At 42.2% G+C, this 18951-nt stretch overlaps 1 protein-coding gene across 2 annotated transcripts in view; it reads left to right on the forward strand.

Moving 5' to 3' along the window:
- SOX5 (SRY-box transcription factor 5) overlaps nucleotides 1-18951 on the forward strand; it is a 493077-nt gene that overhangs the window by 192049 nt on the left and 282077 nt on the right. Inside the window, exons 1-2 of one of the 2 annotated variants that reach the window (XM_074144405.1) lie at nucleotides 2003-2011; nucleotides 2558-2655. The exons of the other annotated variant lie outside the window; for it this stretch is intronic. Of the exons in view, the coding sequence (XP_074000506.1) occupies nucleotides 2003-2011; nucleotides 2558-2655 (107 nt within the window). Of the gene's footprint in view, nucleotides 1-2002; nucleotides 2012-2557; nucleotides 2656-18951 lie in introns of those variants that run through there. 2 annotated transcript variants of the gene reach the window in all.

Raw genomic sequence — 18951 nt, forward strand, 5'->3', positions numbered from 1 at the left:
TGCAGAGGAGTAATGTGAGACTTAACGTGGTTTGAGACCCTCAGATGAAAGAGAAAGTATTTGGAATTGTTCTTTTTAATCATCGGCTGCCTACTTCATAGCTGCCCTAAAAGGGCTAGCTACTAAATAACAAATGAAAAATCCTTTTACATATTAACTGGGTTTTCTCAGGCTTCCATGAATGGACCTCTGTGGAAAATATTATTTGCTGGGGGCTACTGAAGGAAGGCAGTTTACCCTGCCCCGCAGTGAGGAGCCATTAGATCTACCTCATGCCAGAAGCTGACAGCTCGTACGACTGGGCTCGGAGCGCGGTGGTGGTGGTGGTGGTGCAAGGCAGACTGGAGACAGCCTTCGCAGATCCTCCAGTGTGAACTGCAGAGAAGGCGCCGTTGCAAACTTAGCTTCAGCGCTTTTGTTTCGTGAATGGTCTGGTGCTCTTTGGGGATGATGGAGCATAAGTTACAAGGGTTTGCTACTCACGGTTTAAATGATCGTCCCAGGCTCCTAGCTGATGATGCTTTTGTGCCAACACAGGGCTGACTGGCCCCTGTGTGAGCCTGCTGGTTTATAACATATACATTGAGAGGGAAAAGGAGCGAATTAAACAGTATAGCTATTGGATATTAATAAAAATTATAAGCTTTTCTATTTGGAATTTTTTTAAGCTAGTGGGCATGAAAATGTTGAACGTTTTATGGCCGCTCTGTGTGAATATGTGTATATATTTCAAAAAGTAAACTTGCTTTCTCCGTGTCACTGGGAGGTAGGGATAAGAGGGGAAGAGAGGGGGCGGTGGACCTAATCAAACTGTTGTGGGGTCAAAGCCTCGTGGTTTTTAAAGGCCCTTAATGTTGTCCAGCTGCAAATTAAAGGAGGGAAAAAAAAAAAAAAACAAGAAGAGAGAAAGGAATTAGGGCTGGGGAACTGGAAAGAATGGAGTATAGATATGTGGTTGTGTGGGGGTGTGTGTGCATGTGTGTGCTAAAGAACAGGGAGACCAGCTTTTTTTTTTTTTCTTCCCTTTTTTTTTTTTTCCTCGCCCCCCCCCCCCCCCTTGCTGAGAGCTCAGTGCCAGGCTGGACACGGGCCGTGCAGACTATTGAGGCATTGTGCGCTCCAGCTTCCAGAGTAGCCCCCGGCTAATCCCCGGGGCTTGGAGGGGAATTTCCCCGCGGCGTTCTCCCGGCCGCTGCCCCCCTCTCCCCGGCGGGGCGGGTTTCGGTGCGGTGTCAGCCCTCCCCAGCGGAGCGAGCGTCCTCGGGCCGGGGATGCGGGGCCGGCCCGGCGGCGGCAGCTGCCCGCGCCTCCGTCCCCGCGTGTCAAAGGTCCATTACCTGATTGCCTTCCCCCGCCTGCCAGATTTTTATCTGGATAATTGGAAGTGCCGCGGAGGCTGCGCTCCGCCAGCCAGCCGAGGGGCTCTGCCGCCGCGCTCCGTCCACCTTGTTATGTGGGGCTGTCTGGGCAGGGGACACTGGAGAGATCCACGCGGGGGGACTCCTCTCGCTCGCCCAGAAGCAGGGGGGGGATGTAAGGGGAGGGGGTACAAAAGAAAACCAGAAAAACCCTAGCAGGGGAAAGGAAAGTTTATTTTTGTTGTTGTTTGTGCGTGTGTGTGCGTGCGCGCCCGCTGGTTTGGCATGTGGCTACCTTTTCCCTTGCACACAACAGGGCTGTTTGATGGAGTTTGGAGCCGAGGAAACTTTGGGTTTGTTGCCAGGACGGTTCGCAGCACTTTGTGGAAAGCAAGAGCTAGCAGTGAGACCGACAGAGTGAGTGACAAGTTGTTTACAGGTTTCCTTGAAGGGGCCTCTGCTATATTTCAATCTGTCAAAGTTGCTTTTCTTCCCTCAGAACAATGCCTGATTGTTGTGCGGGGTGGTTTTTTTTTTTTTCTTTTTTTCCCCTCCCCAAAGAGAGAGAAAGAGGGAGAGAGAAAGCGAGGGAGCGGAGAGGGAGGTGGGGGGAGGGAAAGGAATGAAAATTCTTCGGAGCACAAATGCCTTTGGTAACATTTTTATGTCTCTAATCTTTTCTCCCCTATTTCAACTCCGAGAGAGTTGATAACTGTTTCAATTTAATCAGTCCGCTCTTGTTTTATCTTCTTTCTCCACTGATCTTCCTCAGCGCAGGGGATTTGCTCCTGGTTTGCCGGTTTAGGTGGATTGTCGGGCTTTTTTTTTTTTTTTTTTTTTTACCCTCTCCTTTTTCCCCTCCTCTCCGCTATTTATTCCCCCCCCCCCCCCCCCCCCCTCCCCCTCCCCGGTTTTTAGGACATTGATCGAGTTGACTTTTGCCGTTCGGCGGCGGCGGGCGAGCGGGAGGGAGAGGCCAGGCCGGGCGGCCGGCGGTTGCCCAGCGGCCGGCAGGCGCGGCGGGGGGGAGCTGTGGGCGCAGCCTGCTGCGAGGCGCGCTGCCCCTTTAAGAGACTGGTCAAGGAGTCCTCGCTCAGAGCGAGCGAGCCGGGAGGGAGGGAGAGGGAGGGAGGGAGGGAGGGAGAGGGAGGGAGAGAGAGAAAATCAATCGGTTTAGAAGGTTTGGACTCACTTGACAGGTTCAGTTGGAGGCGACCATAGGTGGCTGCTGTGACAAAGGGAAATTGTGCTTTTCCAGCATGCTAACTGACCCTGATTTACCTCAGGAGTTTGAAAGGTGAGTCGAGTTGTTGGGGCGGGGGGGCCGCTGCCTTTTGCGTTGGGGGGGGGACGGACTTCCTCCCCCCCCCCCCCCCCCCTTAATATTTTTTGTGTGTGTGTGTGCGTGTGTGTTTTGTTTCGTGGTTTGTTTGTTGTTGTTGGGTTTTGTTTGGTTTCTTCTTTTTTCTTTTTTCTTATTTTTTTCTAATGTACCTGAACACGCGTGTTTGTGCGCGGATGGGCTGCCCGCCCTGCGGGCTCGCGCGGGCGCAGGGGGACGGGCGCGCAACTCCGGCGCTGGGCGGCAGGCCGGCGAGATGCTCCCCCTCCGCGGCGTCCCCGCTCCGTCCCGTTCCTCCCCCCCGCCCCGAGCGTTACCTTGGCTATTCCAACGGCGTGTCAGCCCGGCGTGGGGTGGGGGCGGGGCGGGGGGAGCCCCGTGGCAGCGGCGGGCCCCGGCGAGCCCCTCGCCCGCCGCCCCGGCGGTGCGCAGCTTTGTTCCGCTGCCTCGGGAGACTGCCGTGCCCTCCTTCCCTCGCCCGAACCGGCCCGCCGAGGCGCACCGAGCCGAGGAGGTGCCTTCCTCGGCGGCACCTCCCCGGGGACTTCCCGGGCGACGGAGGATGCCCGGTGGCGGGGGGGGGGGGGTGGGGGTTCCACTTCCAACCTCGCCCTCCCGTCAAACTTGGGAAGGCGCTCCGCCGAGCACATGACCTTTTGTTGATCTAGCAGAAGCGATTATTTTTAGGCAAGTTAACATCCCGGCCCTCCGGCGGGAGAACATCCTTTTGCCTGAGGGAGGGGGGGGGGGGGGGGAACCAAACAAAACCAACACAGAGAGAGAAAGAAGGAAAGAAAAAAGTGAAACTCTTGCCTCCAAGTTTTGGCCATCACCTCTCTTGCAAAGTGTCAAGAGCGGGGTTTGGGTATGACGAGCGGGGTTTGGGTATGACGTAGAGGAGTCTGGGGAGATGCCTGTCTCCCCCTGCCCGAAGCAGGAGCTTTCCCTGCCTTGAATTAAGTTTTTGCTGTCACTGGCGATGGCTTGTGACCTCTGAGAGTTTAGTCCTTATTTCATATGATCTGGCGCTCCTAAGAGATTTTGAAGCATTTTCTCAGGCGCTTGCACACACGTCCATTGATGATCCGGCATCCCTTCCCTCCGACTTTATTTTTAAAGGTTATTAATAGTCCCTTGTGCGGCGGCAGTAAACAATCCAAACTTTCATTTCCAAGCGGTAAATAAAAGAATGCCAGGATGCACGTTACTTAGGTTTTTCTCATCTTCGTGAAAGCTACCTCCTGTACAAACATTTGGTTGTATCTGACTATGCAATACAAGCTAGGTGCTAGACCAGCTGGTTAAAAATATGCTAAGTCAAGCTGTTCATCGTTCAAACCTACTGAATTTGATAGTAAAGGCATAGAAAAGAAGGCAAGATAAAAACATTTTAAGTGGGCTGAGGAACACACATGCAGAGAAAGGACAGGAAAGAAAAATAAAATTGGGAAATGCAGAAAAGAACTATTTTAATGCTTTTAATTGTCTTTCTGCAACTAGAACACTTCCTTACTAGAAAGTGGAATTGGCGTGGTTGCGCAGCTCCAAGGTCATCTTTAATACAATTAATTTTCCAGACTTAGTTGGAATACTTTGCGTTTTTTCTTTGGTTTGTTATCATTACAATAATAGAACAAAATTGGTTTTGTTCATGTGCATTCTATCAACTTAGTTGAACTACTTGAGGAAACCGTTGCTGTTTCTGGTGTCAAATCTGACCTAGCATCACAATCGTGCATGTGCCTTGTTCATACAATTGATGGACTCGAGTATTTCATATGCTTCACTAAGATTATATAGAGAAATTTGTAAGCAAGCGATTTTGATTATTCTTTGAACTTTGTGATCAACAGAATACTTGTAAACTCTGTGAAGCAGAATGAAGCCCTTTCATTTTCCTGTTGGGGGACTTTTAAAATTTTTTTTTTATCTGAAGTCTCTTTGCATTCTAAATATAAACTTATATAAATTTTATAAATAATCAAATAATTTTGGACAAAACATATTCCTTAGGGGAGTAGAGAAGCTCATTCTATTTCTTTCTCTCCCTCCCCCCCCCCCATGTATGTTTCATTTTCAGAGATCCCAGCTTTGCTCTTGTAAACATTCTAGTTAAATAATCAATACACTGCTCTCCTTTTGCTATGCAGATAATAGCAAGCAGTAGAAATGGGAAGCAATAAAAATGAACCTCAGGACATACGATTTTTTAATTTTTTTTTTTTTTTTTTTTTTTTTTACAATTTTCCCTCTGCAGCTGAAATTGGTAATACAAACCAATATCTCTGTTAATCATTAACATTTGTTTACATTGTCTGTGTTTGACTATAGTTACACACACATACACAGAGTAGATACTGTCCATGTAATATATGTGTTTATCCAAAAACAGCCATGAGGACACGCTTTCTCTTACACACGGATGCACAGACCCTCAGACACACACATGCTCACAGAGTTCATGTGTGTATATATGCGTGGTGTGCAGATGATTGTTTTTTAGACGTTTATGGCTGATTATTTTCTCAGATTCTCAGTAAACGCTGTTCTTAGAGTACACTTCTGCAGTCGCTGGGGTCCAGCATGTCGTGTCGGCATGACCGAGTTCAGTTTTGTTATTACTATCCATCTCCCGCTATTCCCTTCTAAACTTCAGTAGCAAATTATGAGGAGGTAAAGATTTACCAAGCAATTGTTTGCAGTTCAGATCTTGGAGCGTCTGTATGTATCTCAGGAGGTTATTCTTCTCTCCCTGTCGTCTTTCCCGTGATGTTTCAATGTATCCCGGTAAACTGCAAGCAATTCAGAAACTTTCAGTCCCCCCAACTGAAGGGATCTGAATCGAGGGGACTTCTCTTGTGTGTCTGTGGCCATTATCAGGGGGCATTTGCGATACACACTTGGAATGAAAATGATCCTCAGTGTCAGACGAATAAACATTCATTAATTCATTCAGCATCACTGGTAAATTGCAGTAGGTTTTGTGAATTAGCATGTATAATTAATTACCGTACCAAAAACGTGAGGGTTTTCATCCTTTCCCGAGAAGTTACTTGCACGTCTTTATTTCTATTTGTGGCGGTTCAGCTGGTTGATTGAGAGGAGCATCAGAATGTGTACGCTGAGGGGGATGATGTTTGCAGAAACGTTGTAGGAAGAAATTATAACTGGAATCTGCTCCGTTTGTTACACGGGGAAAGGGTAACTTCTGGGATGTACTTTGTGATGTACCTGTGGCACTCAGAATTGACTTCAAAGGTCCTGAGAATAACTCTGTTGTTGTTTGGGTTTTCTTTTTTTCTTTTGTATCTTTAAAGATGAGTCATTATACTTAAATATAACAAGTATGGCCACAATAGAAAGAAAGTTTGCTTCATGGAGTAAAAAGGTAGATATAATGCGGCCAGAACCATCGTGGACAGCTGTGAAATTTACAGAATGATAAAATCTCAGAAACATAAAGTTTTAATGTCTTAATAAAATCTGATAAATGAAAAATGTGACTGCTTAACAATGTCCCTAGTGTATGGAATGTTCTTAAACCCAAATTAATTACTGCATATTTACATTTCTCTGTAGACTGTGAGGGAGGCTACGCTAGGCATCCGGACAGAGTAACATCCTCTCTCTTTCTCTTTTTCATTCTTTTTCATTTTCTTCTTTTTTTTTTTTTTTTTTTTTCCCCTAATTTTTAACGTGTCAGTTCAAGGTACAGAGGTATGCAGTGTTTGTGGAAGAAAGAAGGATGGGTTAGTGCTTTCATAGGGAAAAAAGAAGGGCTAGAAAAGACAAAAGGCGTGGATGGGAGCATGAGGATGGGGACAGTAGAACAAGTTTAACATTTTCAGTCACCAGTTCTGTGCACTCGAAACGTTCTCTGTGCTAGTGACTAGCCTGTAGAAAGGAAAGGCTCAAAGATGTAAAGCAAGGCTCTGCTGGGAGGAAAAAAATATACTTAGCTGCTTCACTGCTGCACTGCACGAGTCATTTCAGACTCCCACTGAATTTATTTTGGGGTTGTACCAACACTGTCAAATGGAGAAATCATTTTCCTAAAAGGAAACTTTGCGTATTCCTAAGTGCTTTTCTTAGCTAAAAGTTACCCTGAAAGCTTGCTGCTTCTGCTGCATTTGCTGAGAATTTTGGAGGAAGAATAATAGCTTTCTTTTAACCGGCTTACTCAGAATGACGTCCCACTCTCCTAAAACCTACCTGTAGAAGTAAGAGTGATTATTCCTTCATTTAAAAGAAAACAATGAGATTTCTTAAATACCGGGCTGAATAGCTTTTACCTTCCACTGAGATGTTTTGAGAAAAGGACTTCATTGCTTGTGTTTGTGGGTCTAGAAGTCTGGGATCTGAAGAATAAATACAGCGCGAGTGAAAAGTTTCAAATACTGTTTTTTTGCAGTGATGAAAATTAACATGATTTTATTTCTCTGAGATAAGGCCGAAGGAATTAATGCGTTTGCAAAATACTACACGTGCGCTCGTTTCATTTGTTGCACTTATGCTTAGGGAGGAAGAAGTTGACTGTTACAGATTATGGATTTTAATGAACATCTCAATAATTTACCAGTTGCTGAAATTGCGAACTAGACTTGGAAGGCAAAAGCCCAAATGAGAGAGCTGATGAGTGACACACCAGCCCGCACAATTCGACTGTTGTATTCATTGCGTTTGAATCAAATCGTGAGTTTGGCATTACTAATTCTGGGTGGCTGGCTCATCATATGCATTCAAGGAGTTAATTAAAACACACACAAACACATACACACACTCTCCCACCAAGCATCTTGCGATGTTTATGTGCATAGTGTGTTTGATTGGTACCTTTAGATAGGAGAGGAATTGTGTTTCCTTCTCTTGCTGTCCAGAGATCTTAAATATATAACTAGTTTACAAAATATTTACTACTTCTCAGGGAGCTTTTAACGAGCATTTTATGGCTTTATCATTTAGGAGGCATATAGTATCTGATTGAGTTACTTAAATGTGAAGCTCCCTGATAGGATAGGCATACGTGTCTGTGTAATGTGATATATCAGTAGCTGTATAAAATACACTTTTACAATATTTATACAGGAAAAAGAGTATCTCCTCCCAAGGTACATTTATAGTTTCTTCATATGCTTTTCATACTATACTTTAAAAAAATCTCTTAATATTGAATAGAATACCTGCATGTTTGCGTGTCAGATACCTCTACCTTCACAGTTCTTGCAGAAGTCAGTTTGACATCCTCTTGTCTTTCTATTTTTTTTTTTTTATTAATTTCTTGCTCGGGCCTGGTTATAGCATAATTAACTCATAAGCGGAGGGGGAAAAACATGTTGTCATGTTGTACCTGTATGCACTCGGAATACTCAATGTCTGTGAATTCTGCTACTGTAGTCAAGAGAAAAGAAACGCTCACAGTGATTAATCAATAGCTGTAGTACATCTCTGCTGACGGCAAGGAGTTTGTTTAACTAATAGCATCCTTAGAAGCAAAGCGCTTTTCCCTTTTAAAGTATCTGTGGATTTTTGTCTAACTTGGAAAATGTGTGAAGTCTCCTGTACTTCCTATGAAAGGTAAAATTCTCTTGTATTTGGGTATGTTAAAAGCTATGCTGCAAATGAAGCAAATCCTTGTCACGCTATTGTATTACCTAAACCAGAACTTACTTCTCAAACTTTTGAAGGGGGTTGCATTTTTCTCTTGAGCTTTCGGCTTTGGGCAGCGGGCGAGGGTGAGCGGTCGCCCGCGCTGTACCTGATGGGGATTTACGGCGTTTCTACCTTCCACATCTCCTCCCGCAAGACCCCCTGCCGAAACCCCGCTGCTGTCAGCGGCCATAAAGTTTTCACCCATGCCTTTGCTGAGGGTTACGATGCTAGCCTGCGGTCTGCCACGTGTCCCACCTCTCCCACACCCTACCGAGGGGCTGACTTGGTCCAAGTGGCTTCTGCCTCATCTGGGGCTGGGGCCGGGCTCTGCCTGCGGCCAGCAGCCGCCAGAGGGGCAGTGGGGAGCCTTGTGTGCCACCGCAGCCTCCGCTCGAGAGACGCCGCTTGTCACCTCCGCCGCGAGCCCAGCCTTCACCAGCCTGAGGAGCCAGGAGTCTCTAGAAGTTGTTCCTGAGCCCACATGTCCTTGTGACAGTGTGAAGTTCTGCGCACAGTAGTTGTTGGGAGAGAGCAAATTTAGACAAGATTTTGGAAGAATTTTGGTGAGCGCTGCTTGCAGGGGCCATGGCACTTGGAAAGAATGTAAGGAGTGAATGGAAATTGTGAGATGAGCAGTGGTAATTCAGAAAAGCTGTCTATCTTTTTTAGGGTAGCTGCAAATTTATATTCTGGTTTTTTGGAAAACAGAAAAAGAAGGAAAAGGAAAAATGCAAGTTGAACTCTGGTTGCTAGAATCATCAGAAGCTAATACGAATTTCAGGAGTGTTAGAGATGCCGCCCATGGTATTGGGGGGTGGGGGGGTGGGGGTGGGTTTCGTTGGTTGTTTTGAAAGAAATTTGCAAACGTTTTCCTAACTCTTATTTTTGATCTTGCGTGGCACTTCTCTTCAGCTTCTCCTTTTGTCACCCTGTTTAAGGAAAAAAACCCAATCAACGTGATGATATTATTTTTGACTTGTAGAACTCTGAGAGTTGAAGTAAAAATGAGAAAAAGCTTGAGGCTGGCTTTGAAAGTTTGAAATGGCTTTGACCTTATTTCTCTTAAAAGTATTGTGGGATTAATCAGGTAACATTTCTCATTTCTCAATTTGTAATTATATTTGCTATTTTTAAAATCTGTTTGGTATTCCAGATTTCCTTTTTATACTTCTTTTTTGAAAGATCAAGTATGGAAATTCACATCAGCAACTGCTTTTTGAGAACTATTATACTTTTATTTTATTTTGGTTTACTATGTACTTCTGCTTTTGTGTTTTCTCAAGTTCATATACACGGCATTCATTGTGCTTTGTTTTTTCCTAGGATGTGGGTGTCTGCGTGCTATTTGATCTAAATATATCATAAAATGTTACCTTAGTGCTATTTTTTTCTGTGTGGTTGGATTACAGTCTTATTACTACTTATTTGTTTCTGTCTTAATAATCCTAACATAATTCTATTACTTTTAGGAGCAAAAATATAAGCAGAGTGAATAGAAATTTAATTTTCTTGCCTGAATAATCAGGGTTCTTTTTAGTTGTGAGGAACTCTGTGTGTGTGGGTATGTGCTATTCTTGCGTAGTTAAGACCATTGTCTGCATCTAATGTTCTTCATGAGCCTTTGTAGCTCTAGAGAAAAAAAAAGACCTAAGAATGTAGTTTATGTAAAGAGAAACCCATAGAGTTTGTCATCCTCTTGGTTTCTTTGGTGCTGAGCTTGATTTTTTCAGAATGTGGGAGTGAAAATATGCCCCATGTTTCTTTTGTTCATTATCTCGCAGGTTGGACACAGGCAAAGATAATGCATCTGACAGTAAGCTTGAGTTACTTGCCGTTGTCAACTCAATAGATAGCATAAGACCAAGAGTAAGGAAAATGTTAGTGGTTCGTAGTTTTGTTATTCCTTTCTTACCATAGTTACGTGAAAAGATTTCACCAAACTTTTTTTGCCAATTAAAACAGTGAGTCTAAAAAAATCTCCAGAGTATGTGTACCCATATGCACAGAAGGATTGATGCTTGTTCTCTGCAGTTTGGTTTGTCTCTTTACTGCTTTGCATTAAGTTATCTTCAGTTTGTTTGGAATCCTAAAGAATCTGCACTCTAATAGAGTGTAATGCAGCTAAAATTCATCATACTCTGAAAGACCGCAATGCATCTCTGCATACAGTTTTTATAATGTTGAGGTATTTCTCATTTTAAGAGAGAATGCTTAATGAAGGGTGTGAAACGTACGTATGGTGTCCTCTCACCTTTTGGGGTGGCCTGCCTGAGTTAGGGTTGAGGCACTTTGGTGGAGCTTTGTGCTGGGAGGGAGCATCTGCTTGCTGTGGTGCTGCCCAGGCTGTATTTGACTGTAGAGAAGTCTTCTGTTTTCAGAGAAATTCCCTCAGCAGCCTCATTACATTCACTTTGTAAAACAAGACTGAAAACGTTTTCTCCAAAGGTTTAGTCAAGTTTCTATTCATAGGGTTTTCTCCCTAATTTTTGATGCTGTGGCCTCACTGGGGCAGAGGCTTTTTTGGATAGAAATGAGATGTGTGGGAAGGTGATGGTTGGTAAGGGCGGAGGGAAGGATGTTCTTACCCGTTTGGCATGTCTATTAACAAACTGGGTCATTTTGTTGTGTTGTATTTACATGACTTGTTCCTGTGCTGGTGTGAAATGTGAATCACCAAAACATGATGATTATTTTAAAAAAAAGAAATAGGCTAAATGAAACAAAACTGAAATAGAACTGAAAGGCCAAATGAAATCAAATGAAAACAGAACATGCAACATTGTTCTTCTGGTACAGTTTCCTTCTGCAGTTGCTGAGTAAAGCCAAAGAGGTTTCTTTTCCATGTCTGTTAAAAATATTGAGGCTTTTGAGTTTGAAAATCACGGGGACGTAGGAAATAAATCTTTCCCTTTGGGTTCAGCCTTTGGTTTGTCTATTGCTCATGGGTTTTAAAGATTTAAGTGGGTATTTATGGTCAGCGCATTGTAAACAAGGCTATTGATCCTCATCTTTGTCGAAACCATATGAACGTTGAGTTGATGGTTGTGCAACTGAGATTAGAATTTGGCAGAATTTCTCGGTGAAAGCTCTCATCTTTTGCTTATGTTTTCTAAGTTGTGCTCACTTTTGCTGTTCTTGCCTAGACTCTGAAATTAATTGTGTGACTCAGGAAACCATATTAAGCTATGGTGTTTGCAGGAAATACCATGTAAAGTATGGGGATAAATACTGTGCCACTCTCAAGTATGCCATGCACCTCTTTTATAGATAATCTGCATGTGTATTAGTGTCATTGATTTAGTGTGTTTTTGTAGAGTGCAAGCATCCTGAATCAGGACCCCATTATGCCCGTCACTGTACAAACACAAAAAAGAAGGTTTCTTTCCATTCCACAGAGCAGCCTTTGTGCTTAGAGCTTAGAGTAATATCAATGTGTCTTTGTATGGGGAAAATTCAGAAACGGAGAGTAGGTAAGAGATCCCTAGCATGGCTCGTGAATGAGATTTCAGTCCTGAAGCCATGCGTTAGAATTTATAAATTGAGCAATGTATGTGCATGCGTATTCTCTTTCTCTGTGTATTTTCTACACATGCATGTAGAAGTTGCTTTACTGTTAGAAGTGCTGATAATATTAATAATAGATTCATACTTCCTATAAAGTCTTTTGATTAGGAATTCAGAGCATTTGGAAAGCATTAATATACAAATCATGAAGATCTCTGTGCTCTTTAGATTGCAAAGCAAGATTAGCCTCAACCTATAGATGAGAAAACTGAGGGACGGTGTCACAAAATCATTTGCATGGGTGGGTATAAAAAAATAGAGATACTGACTGCTAGTCCTGTTTTTTGACCTCAAGGCCCTCCTTTTCCTTCTTGAGATCCTAAGAACTGCAAATTACAGACTTCTGTCTGTCCAATTATAATTTCTAAAGGTCTCATTCTAGCAAGATGAACTGTAATATTCAAATTACTTAAATATGTAAAATAGGGACTTTGGAGTATAATTAATAATATGAAGTAAAGAAATATTTACAGCCCCAGCCGCATCGGTTAGACTGGGAGGGAATGCTGTCTGTAGCCCTTTCAATTATCTGAGCGTTCTTCTAAACTAACTCCCTCTCTGGAGGCAAGTTCGGAGAACTGGAGTTAGGTAGTGGTAAACACCCGCAGTGTGTAAGCAGCAAATCGAGAGACAGTGTATGCTATTAATGGTCAGGTAAAGGCTTCATCCTGGAGAACAATTAACATCTTCAGCCATATGTACAAGAGCTGTCATATGTTTTATAACCTAAAGACCAGGCACTAGGGGAGTCCAGGAAAAAATTCTTCACATGGAGAGTATTAATGTGAGGAACAGACTCTACTGAAAGCAGCAGTGTGGGCAGCCACAGTGAGCAAACCAACTAGCTTAAAAGCAAAAACCATGTTGCAGAACACAAAATGCATTGTGATTCTTACCCGCTTATTTGACATCTGTTTTTTAAATGTGTGACACAGATCCAAGATGAAGGAAATGATACAAGCTTATTTAAAGGGAGGAATTATTTTCTTATTCATGTTGAAATTCCTTTTAATCTCTTTCAGTATTTTTTTTCTCGTTTCCAACTGTATGCTCAGTAAGAGTAGAGCGGAATCACCAGGGTCTGCAGGTAGATTTAGATCTAGTCTCTATGTTGCATCTCTTACTGTTGAGAAAATGGGTACAAACTAAGGAGTCCTGGATGGATTTGATCTCTGTAGCCTATGAATATTATGACTGAGCTATTAAGTTATTTTCTTTGATAAGCTTTTTAAGAGGGAGACTACTTTCAAGATAATGGATTATAATCAGGCATGTTCCATAGTGTTTCAGTAGTAGTTATTCAGCAGTGTGTTTATAAAGACGTATTTTGTGATAGGACCAGTCAAGGCATCCTTTTAAAAAAATGCCTGTTAATTCTGAGTGTTTGGACTCAGTGGCACTGAAGTTCGATGTCAGGTCCCAAAAATGTAGGTGTAATTAATTAATGTTCTGCTGAACTCTTTCATATATGAAAAAGGCTGATGTTTTTCACCCCGGTAAGCCAGGATGGCATGAAATGGTGACTCATGAGGAGACCACTGAGCAGAAGCCTGACTTCCCTTAGCCTGCAGCAAACTTCCATCAGTTGCGATACGTCCAGAATTTCTAAAGCGTCAGGAGGGACTTCTGCAGGCCTCTGCAAATCTATAGATTTCAGAAGTTCTGTGTCGGTGTGCTTTAAAGACACGTTAACTACCTGGTCCTCCTGAATAACATGTGTCCCTGGCAGATTAGAATGATCAGAATGTTGGTGATGAAAACGTACCTGAATTCTGCCAGGGCTAACATCTGGGCCCCAGCGGACTTGGCACTGTACACAAAATCAATCTTTGTTTTGAAACTGCATGCTTCCTAAGGTAGTAATTCCCAGTTGTGGCCACCAAGGTCTTATACGAGACCACTGCACAAAAATGCATTCTTCCAAGTATACATTTGTTTGATAACCTCAGTTGTCAAAAGTGTGACCTCTGTTAATTTGTCACCAGGCAAATTATTGTCACCAGTTCCCAGATTCCATGAGAACCCCAGGCAGACAGCAGACCCCATGCTGGTAAGCATTTCTGGTTTTGCTGTTTGTGGTAATAAACAACCTACTTACAAATGAGTTGACTGAGGTACCTGCAACTGAGGTGACTTGCCATGGGTTGTCCGGTGTAACAGCAGCAGATTCATCAGCAGATTCTTGGAGGGCTCACTGCCCTCGTCTGGAGCCAATTCCTCCGGAGCAGCATAGCCCATCTTATATTTTTGTATTGAATAAACTAAATGGTTATTAGATAAGAAAGACAGAGGCTTATTATTAAAATGATTTACAGAATTTCCTTCCTGACGTTTATTAGAAAGATGAAAACAAGATGAATGAAGTTGCTGCCGTTATAGTTGGGTAGTCTGACAAGGAAGCCTGTATTTTTAAAAGCAGCTATAAAAAATTAGAGTGTAATAGAAGTTAGGACATTATTTTAAAAAGAAGATAAATAAAATAGCTTTTTACATACATGTGCAGTCTATTGAAAGGCCATCCAAAGCACTGATATCAATTTAAGAAGATGATCTTTTGCCTTAATTATACATCTGGGAGATATTAGCTGAACGTTTTGTGAAGAACTGTGAATACCTTAGTTGCCAGTTGTCTAAAATGCTGCTAATGATTGCCTCAGTGCCAGTGTTTTGATGGCTAGAACCTAGGCCTGAATATGAATACAAAGAACTCAATCTAAAAAAACCGCATGTGCGCACACACTTTTTATACAAAACAGATTTCAACCATCTGCTTGGCACTTAGCTTTGCAACTATAGGCTCTGATATGAAAGGGAGCTCTGTCCAGGTTATGAATGGTATCGCTTTCATTGGTACCTTAGAAAAATCATAATGTTTTTAGAAAGCTTGCATATCCAGTGGTTTTCTTCAGTAGAATAATGAAAACAACTGCCTTAGCCAAAATTTTGTGCCTTCTGTCGTTCCTCCATCGGCAGCCTCTCCTTACCCTTGCAAAAGAGATTCAGGGGTGAAGAAAAGTTTCTATTCTGCACCTCAGCATTTCCAAGTGTATCAGAGGAGTTTAGATGAGTGGCCCTTAGAACTGACACCCCAGATGGTTTATGACACAAAGCACTGTTTGCTTAGGAATACGTTGTATAGCAGAGTCTGTTGCCCAAGCACTGCCGAGCGTGTCAAATCAGCATGGAAGTTAATGGACCAAAAGCCCTTCTGAATTTAACACTTTCCCATTTGATCTGAATTTACAGCTTTAAATCAGGACTGCAGTTTTCCTTTAGTGGTGCAGTGGTGGAAAGTTGATAGCATAAATTACAGGCATATAATACAATAATTTTGAGCCAATTCATCTGTTTAAAAGTTTAGAATGAATGAGACTCACTAAAATCTTTGCTAAAAGCCTATTCATGAAATAGATTAAAAAACCTGAAAGTTAGGAGAAGATTTGAATATGTATTAATTTGTTACTCTGACCAGTCCATGTTTTACTCTTAATAGGTTAAGCTTAAGAAAATGCACTGTACAAAAAATCAAAAATCATTGGAGCTTTCACTCTTTCTTAGCAATTTAAATATTATTTATTTGCCTTTGCTAGATTTATCCGCCTTTGCTAGATTTATCCTGCAAATGTGTAGGACAAAATATGTTTCTTCTTTGCTTTTCTTCTTTGAAAGGGTTTGATAGTATTTTCCCTTAGGTGCACGTTTAGAAAAAGATGACGAAAACGCAACCTCCTGCATGTAACAAAGCCTCTGTGTTTGGCCATCCATTTAGTGCCGTGTCACATTAGTACTGCATTGTTAACACCTTTGGACAGGGCTAAAGGTTCCTTGCTGCTGTGTCTAGAGAGCTGCTTATGTCAGATCATAACGTTGCTGGATGCTTTTCTCAATAAATGTACTTTTCATTCAAAAGTAGGGCTGGATTGTTTGCTTCTGAGATGTCAGGAGGATGAATAAAAGGATTAATTGTTATTTACGGTCTCATAAAGATTTCCATTTCTCTGTGTTACATGGTCTTGAGAAAGTACTGCTTTTAAATATTACATTTGATTTGCCTAAGTCTGTCTTTTTGTGGAGAACATCCAAGATGATGAAAGAGATAAAGTTGGATCTCTATGGATAAAATGATGATAATTCTGGAAACTTAAAAGCTTCTGCATGGTTTAGGTTAATCGCAATGTATGGACAGCAAAAATCTGACGTGTTAAAAAAAAAAAAAAAGGTGTGTGAAATAAGCCTTAAGAGTATTAAGGTTATAGCCCTAACGAGGTAATAGACTTGCAGCCCTCTGTATGGTTCCAGTCCTTTCTCTTCCTTTCTCAGCTCTTCTCCTTTCAGCTTCTCACCACAAGCAGTCGAGCACGTTTTCTACATTTTTATGGGGAGCACTGTTATTCTCACAGGTAGAGATTAAAACAATAAATCTATTTACCTTAAGAAAATTTTGAGGGCCTTTAAGTGGCGATACGAATAGAAAGACAGACAGTTCTCCAGCCACTGTGTCACCATGCCTTCCCATGGCAACTCTACTGAAGTTACTTAACCATCTTATTAGTGCAACAGTTCTTCGTGTTGTATGCCATAAAAAGGGGTTTCTTCAGGAGTGGGAAATAACAGCCTATCTGCTGTTCAGCATTAATGATTGAACAAGAATAAGCTCCTGTATTCAGGGATGGGTGAGAAAAAATTCTGTAAGAAACACTGTGAGTGGATTCATAATGAAACCTTTGCTATTCATGTTCCTGGAAATTTTAGAGGGGAAAGTCTCCTTGACCAATGTCAACAATTTGGTCATTTTCTTTGCTTCCCCTCCTCGTCCCTTTAGGTAATATAGTCATAGTTATTGTCAATTTATTTTCTGTAGATTCCCCCAGTCCGCAGTGGTTGGTAGACAGTTCCGGAGTGAGTGCATGGCAAGGTAAATTTGAGATGGCAGTTGGTGGTGTGGAAGGGAGGGTTGGGAGGAGGAGGAGGCAGAGGGTACAAGAGTGCAGCTACAGTTTTAAACAACCTGCCTATTGTCCCCCCTTTTTATTAAAATGGCAGCTTTCAAGCCAGATCCCTGAACTGTTTAATTTGATTACACTGTTAAGGCTGAGTTCCCTCATGCTGTTAATAAGGACTGAACAAATACCTTGCACTCTCCCTTCTTTTCTTATTTTTTTTTCTTGTCCTTTTTATTTTTTCTTCTTTTCTTCTTTCTTTTCTTTTCACTACTAAAATTGGAGTTGTGTCTCTTTCTGTTGTTTTTAAACAAACTGCTGCATTGTGTCACCCTTTCCATTAGGTTTAGGCGTGCAACTTATGAAGAGCTTGAGATGGAGAGAGGGTGGTTCACAGAGGAGGATGCACTTGGTAGATCTAGTGCGGCTCCTGATTTTCAGCCAGTTTAATGTTACCATCGGGTTATGGTTGCATTTGCATTAAAGCTGGGTATGAATGACCAGGTTCAAAGGTTGGACTTGAACTCTTTTTGTGGCCTGTCATTGTCATAATCGAAAATAAAATGAAGTTCACAATATGCAGGTGCCAAATAGCTACGGAATACCAGCCTGCCGGTTTCTTTGACTGTCTAGTTCCAGTGTATGAGAGAAAGTGAGGTCAGGCACATGTCAGTACAGGACTTTGGAAATCCACTGAAGCATTATGTGCTGCTTTTGCCTCCCAGAAAGCCCTAGGTACAGATTTGAATGTCTCCAGAATGAAGTTAGCTCCTACATTTCAAAGGCTATAAAACATCTGTATTTTCAAAGATTCTGATGTTATATTTAACACTGAAAGCAGGAGGAAAGGATGAATGTGTGTGTAGGAAGAGTGCATGATTTTTGTAAAGAAATAAAAAATTGTGTGTGAAAGAATTGCATGTGAATCATCTGGTACAAAAAACTTGTGTGTCCTTTTAGAATTTTGGGGCAGTTAAATGTTTTTAATAGTTTGGGTCATGCATCTAATCTGTTTGGAAATATACCACTTCCGGCAGTGTTTGGGGAGAAAATCAGAGCTTGTTTTTCTCTCTCCTTGTTTTTATCTGTATGAAACATCAAAGTGAGTGCCTGAAATAAATTGATTTACATTTTTAGACCCATTTATCAGGTAGAGTTCAATAAAGCAATATATGTGCATTGCAATTGTGAACCATTGTGCATATGTCTTGGTTTTTCTTTGAGATGGAAATAACCCCGTTGAATAGGAGGGTACATGTAGCACCAAGGGTGGGTCTTGTATTGTGTTTTTATATTTTTAAAAACACTTCAGGAGAGTAATAGCTAAAAGTTGCTTCTCACCAGGTGCCAAATGCCTTGTGTCAGTCCAGTTTTCAGCAAGTGATTTTGATGCCCTTATTGGTAGTCTTAGAAAACAGGAGAGGGACCGAGTAGGTCCAGAGCTCACTGTTCACCCTCACCCCCAGAGCTTTTATTACTGGCTCCTCTGCAGCTCTGGGTAGTAGGAACCTCACAGGAGGTTTGCTCGTCCTCTGTCTTTGCAGTATGGTGTGAATGAACAGAGGCTACGCTTGTCCTTCGGCCTCCTTGCACAAGACCCACATTCATGTATGATCGTAGGGCTCTGTCCAGCTCCGACTGAAAACAATTGTAAGACTCTCATTGACTTAACTTGGGTGTTGGCTTGGGCCCTTTGAACAGCAAGAAGATAAAGTGGAAGCATTGATAATGATTCCTGTTGATGCTTTTCCTGGCACGAAGTACTGCAGATAATTGTTTTTTTTAGATGAAGTACAGTTGCATCTAAGTATTACATTTATTAGCTTTTTAAAGGAGGAATAACCAAACTGGACATATGGGGTGTTTGAAGTGTGATTGTGTGAGACTAAGAGAATTTCAGGAGAATAGCTTAAGTCGCAGGATATGTGTGATGCCCTTTGTATACAAGATGTGGGATAGTGGAATTTATTTTGCATGCACTGGTTTTCACTGAGAAGGAATCCAGAATGCAAATATAATACTTAGAATATATAAGGAGTGCAGCCTCACTGCTGTAGACTTCAAGACCCGTTAATCAGGCCTGATAGTGATGTGATCT

Source organism: Numenius arquata, chromosome 2 (genome assembly GCF_964106895.1).
Source record: "Numenius arquata chromosome 2, bNumArq3.hap1.1, whole genome shotgun sequence".
Taxonomy (NCBI): Eukaryota; Metazoa; Chordata; class Aves; order Charadriiformes; family Scolopacidae; genus Numenius; species Numenius arquata.